This window comes from Pygoscelis adeliae, unplaced genomic scaffold (assembly GCF_000699105.1).
Source record: "Pygoscelis adeliae isolate BGI_AS28 unplaced genomic scaffold, ASM69910v1 Scaffold60, whole genome shotgun sequence".
NCBI lineage: Eukaryota > Metazoa > Chordata > Aves > Sphenisciformes > Spheniscidae > Pygoscelis > Pygoscelis adeliae.
Genome location: NW_008823954.1, coordinates 1,414,043 through 1,417,531, shown reverse-complemented (window position 1 = coordinate 1,417,531; position 3,489 = coordinate 1,414,043). Strand labels below are relative to the sequence as shown.

The 3,489-nt window shown below is 57.2% G+C and overlaps 1 protein-coding gene across 1 annotated transcript in view; it reads left to right on the top strand.

Moving 5' to 3' along the window:
* Window positions 1-6: 6 nt before the first annotated feature.
* The window catches only part of TOB2 (transducer of ERBB2, 2), a 4,489-nt gene continuing 1,006 nt past the window's right edge, over window positions 7-3,489 (top strand). The window contains exon 1 of the mRNA XM_009321952.1: window positions 7-3,489. This exon is cut by the window's right edge and continues 1,006 nt beyond it. Coding sequence (XP_009320227.1) covers window positions 86-1,108 — 1,023 coding nt within the window. The 5' untranslated portion in view covers window positions 7-85 and the 3' untranslated portion in view covers window positions 1,109-3,489.

Sequence of the window (3,489 nt, the reverse complement as noted above, 5' to 3'; positions counted from 1 at the left end):
TCTGTTTGGAGCCAAATCTTGTCTATGCGTGTGTCATTTTGTCTCTTTTAATACACTGCCCTGACTTGCTTGCTGCGAAGGGAGTATGCATCTGGAGATCAAAGTTGCTCTTAACTTCATTATCTCATACCTGTACAACAAGCTTCCTCGGAGGCGGGCAGACCTGTTCGGTGAGGAGCTAGAGCGCCTGCTGAAGAAGAAATATGAGGGTCACTGGTACCCGGAGAAGCCTCTGAAGGGATCTGGCTATCGCTGTGTTCATATAGGGGAGACGGTGGATCCGGTGGTGGAGCTGGCGGCCAAGCGGAGCGGGCTGGCCGTGGAGGATGTGCGCGCCAATGTGCCGGAAGAGCTGAGTGTCTGGATTGATCCTTTTGAGGTTTCCTACCAGATCGGCGAGAAGGGCTCTGTTAAGGTCCTCTACCTGGATGACAGCGAGGGCTGCAGCGCCGCGGAGCTGGACAAAGAAATCAAGAGCAGCTTCAACCCCGACGCCCAGGTATTTGTCCCCATTGGCAGCCAGGACAACTCGCTGTCCAACTCTCCGTCCCCCTCCTTCGGCCAGTCGCCTAGCCCCACCTTCATCCCTCGCTCTGCCCAGCCCATCACTTTCACCACTGCCACCTTTGCTGCCACAAAGTTTGGCTCTACCAAGATGAAGAAGGGCGGAGGAGCCGGAGGAGGGGGCGGTGGAGCAGGGGCTGGGCAGCAGCCGAGGATGGTCAGGTCTCCCACCACCAACCTGCTGAAGCACAAGGGCCTCTCCCTGTCTATGCACTCTCTGAACTTCGTCGGGAGCGCTGGGAGCCAAGCCCCGCAGTCACAGCTCTCCCCCAACGCCAAGGAGTTCGTTTACAGCGGCGGGTCGCCGGGAGCCAGCAGTCTCTTCTTCGATGGCGTTGCCAGTGAGAGCCAGGCCAGCAGCATCCCGCCGACATCGCAGTTCAACACCGGCACGGGTGGTACCTTTGATATGGCTCAGGTCTTCGGTGGCAGCACCAACAGCCTCTTTTTGGAGAAGTCTCCCTTTGTGGAAGGACTCAGCTACAACCTGAATGCCATGCAGTATCCCAGCCAGTCGTTCCAGCCTGTCGTCCTGGCCAACTGAACACAAGGGAGGAGAGTATTTTGGGGCGGGGAGGGAGGGGGGGGGGAACAAAAAAAAAAAAAAAAAGAGGGAGAGAAAAGAAAAATAGAAATATACAGAAAATATTCAAATCTTATAAATATAGCTTCTTGGGAAAAGAGAGAGCCCAGTGTTGTTGCGCTGTGCTGGCAACGCTCCTGAAGCACTGACTTGTTTTTTAACTCAGTCCCTGTGCTTTTTTCCTACTCACTTTTTTACTCCTTAAATGAGTCTTGGGATTTTTTCGGTTTGTGTTTCCCCTTCCCCCGCCCCAGCCCAGGACTGGTGCAAACATAGGTCACGATGCTCCTGATTCCCTGCACACACACACCCCCAGCGCTGGACACAGGGTCCTTCCACCTGGGGTGTAGGGACGTTGTCTTTGTACCACCTCGCTGGAGGAGGGACGGGGAGAGGATGAGTCAGTGTCGGTGGAGATACACACACTCTTGTTGCCTGCTAGCCAGAAATGGGTGGATGGGCTTGCTTTTCTGTTACAGCTCTGCGTGTAGACGGAGAGCATCTACTGTGCCCACGGGCGTAGGCCGTTGTGCTGTTGTTGCTCCAGGCTCTCCAGCCCGGGCTGGCGTCAGCTGTTCTGTCTGTGTGCTGAGAAGCACTAACTCTTCTCCTTGACCGCCTCCCAGCACGTAGCAGGGAGGGCAGAGCTTTACTGTGAAATGGCTTCTTCCTGCTCCCTCCCTCATCTGCACTTCCAGCCGCGGCTACAGGAGAACAGCGCTTTGAACTGAGTGACTCTGGTTTTCGTCCCCCTCTGCACGTGAGCGAGGGGGCCTTTCCGTGCCCTCCCGTGGCCGGCCGGTCGGTCGGTCCGGGTGACAGCCCCATGGTGTAGAAACACCACCCGCCTGTCCCTGCGGCCGGGGGCTGTGGTGCTGAGCCAGGCGGCCCCACTTGGATCCTGCCCCCTCTTCCCGGATGTTCTCCTTGGCAACAGGGTCCAGCATCCACCGGCGGTCATCTGGGGCGGCTTCCTGGGTCTGAGTTCTCATTCCCTGCTGTGAATTCATCTTTTTGTCTCTGAGAGAGAATTCCTTCTTTTTTAGTGAGAGAGGCAGCACTACTTCTGAGGAAGAGAAAGGGCTATGTTGTTGAAGCTGCTCTCTTGAGTGGTAGGGTAAGGGTTTGTGCTTTCAGCCAGGTATACACCTGACTAAATCCCCTCCCCTGCCCTTCTGGAGGAGCGGGACGAGGTGGCTGATCTGGTGTGGAAGGGAAGCACCTAGCGTAAACTGATCGTTCCAGCCAGATCACGTCAGCGCGGATGGCGGCAGGCTTAGAGCAGAGCGTGGACGGGCGCTCTGAAGGCAAGCGGCCGTCCCAGCACGTGAATGTACGGTGCCTCCCTGCCGCTGGGACGGCATCTGGGAACGCCCCTGCGGCTTTCCCTGGGACGACGTGCTGCACTCGGGCTGTAGTGGCTTTTCAGCTAGGTCGCTTCTGTGTCAGGGACTGCAAAACCCACCTTGACAGGAAGCCGAAGGAGGGCTGCGTCTTGCCCAGGCAGGGCGGAGGCTTTCTAGGTGGGAAGAAGGTCTCCTTGGAGGCTGTTGTGGGAGTATGGAAGCGTGCAAAGAGGAGAGAGATGGAGATGATGAGACTCCAGTCTTTGAAGTTCTCAGTTTAAAAGAAAAATAAGCTTTTTGCTGCCTCCCAAACTTGAGGTTTGGTTTTCTTTTAATGATGTCTCTGGAGCACCCTCTGAAACCCACTTCTGTATCCGTTGAACCAACATGCTCTTTCAAGACATCCCTGTTTCGGGGGAGATGGGCTTGAACTCATGCTTTTCCCGCTCCCTTCCCTCAAGCTGAGATGAAGGCACTCCAGCCCTCTTGTAGTTGTGTTGCCAATGAGCCTTTGCAGAGGTCACGGGCTGTCCCAGGGAGACTGCCACTGCCCGGAGCTCTTTAAGGAGAGTTTCCAGCGCACCCTTCCCCTTGCTGGGTGACTGGGGGAGGCGCGGTCCTGACCTCGCGCCCAGCATGGATTCCCGAGCAGGCTGCTTGCCATCGAGCGATGACCAACACGGCGGGTGGGCGAGGAGAGCGGAGCCCAGCCAGCCTTCCCCCAAACGGGCACCCGCAGCCTCAACCCTGCAGGTTTCCGGACTGGGACAAGTCGCTGAGGAATGGCCGAGCTGTTGGGTTTCCCTTTTTTTTCTTCTTTTTGAACCCCCCACTTACAGACGTTACCACTGCCACCCCGTCCTCCTCCCTGGGAGTGTGCTGCTGAGTGCCAGCCCACTTGCCACACTGGACTGGGGGGCGCTCAGCCCGCGATCGCGGGACCCGATCCAGTTGCCCCCCACTGTCCCCCGCATCTGGCAAAGCCACCTGTGAGCC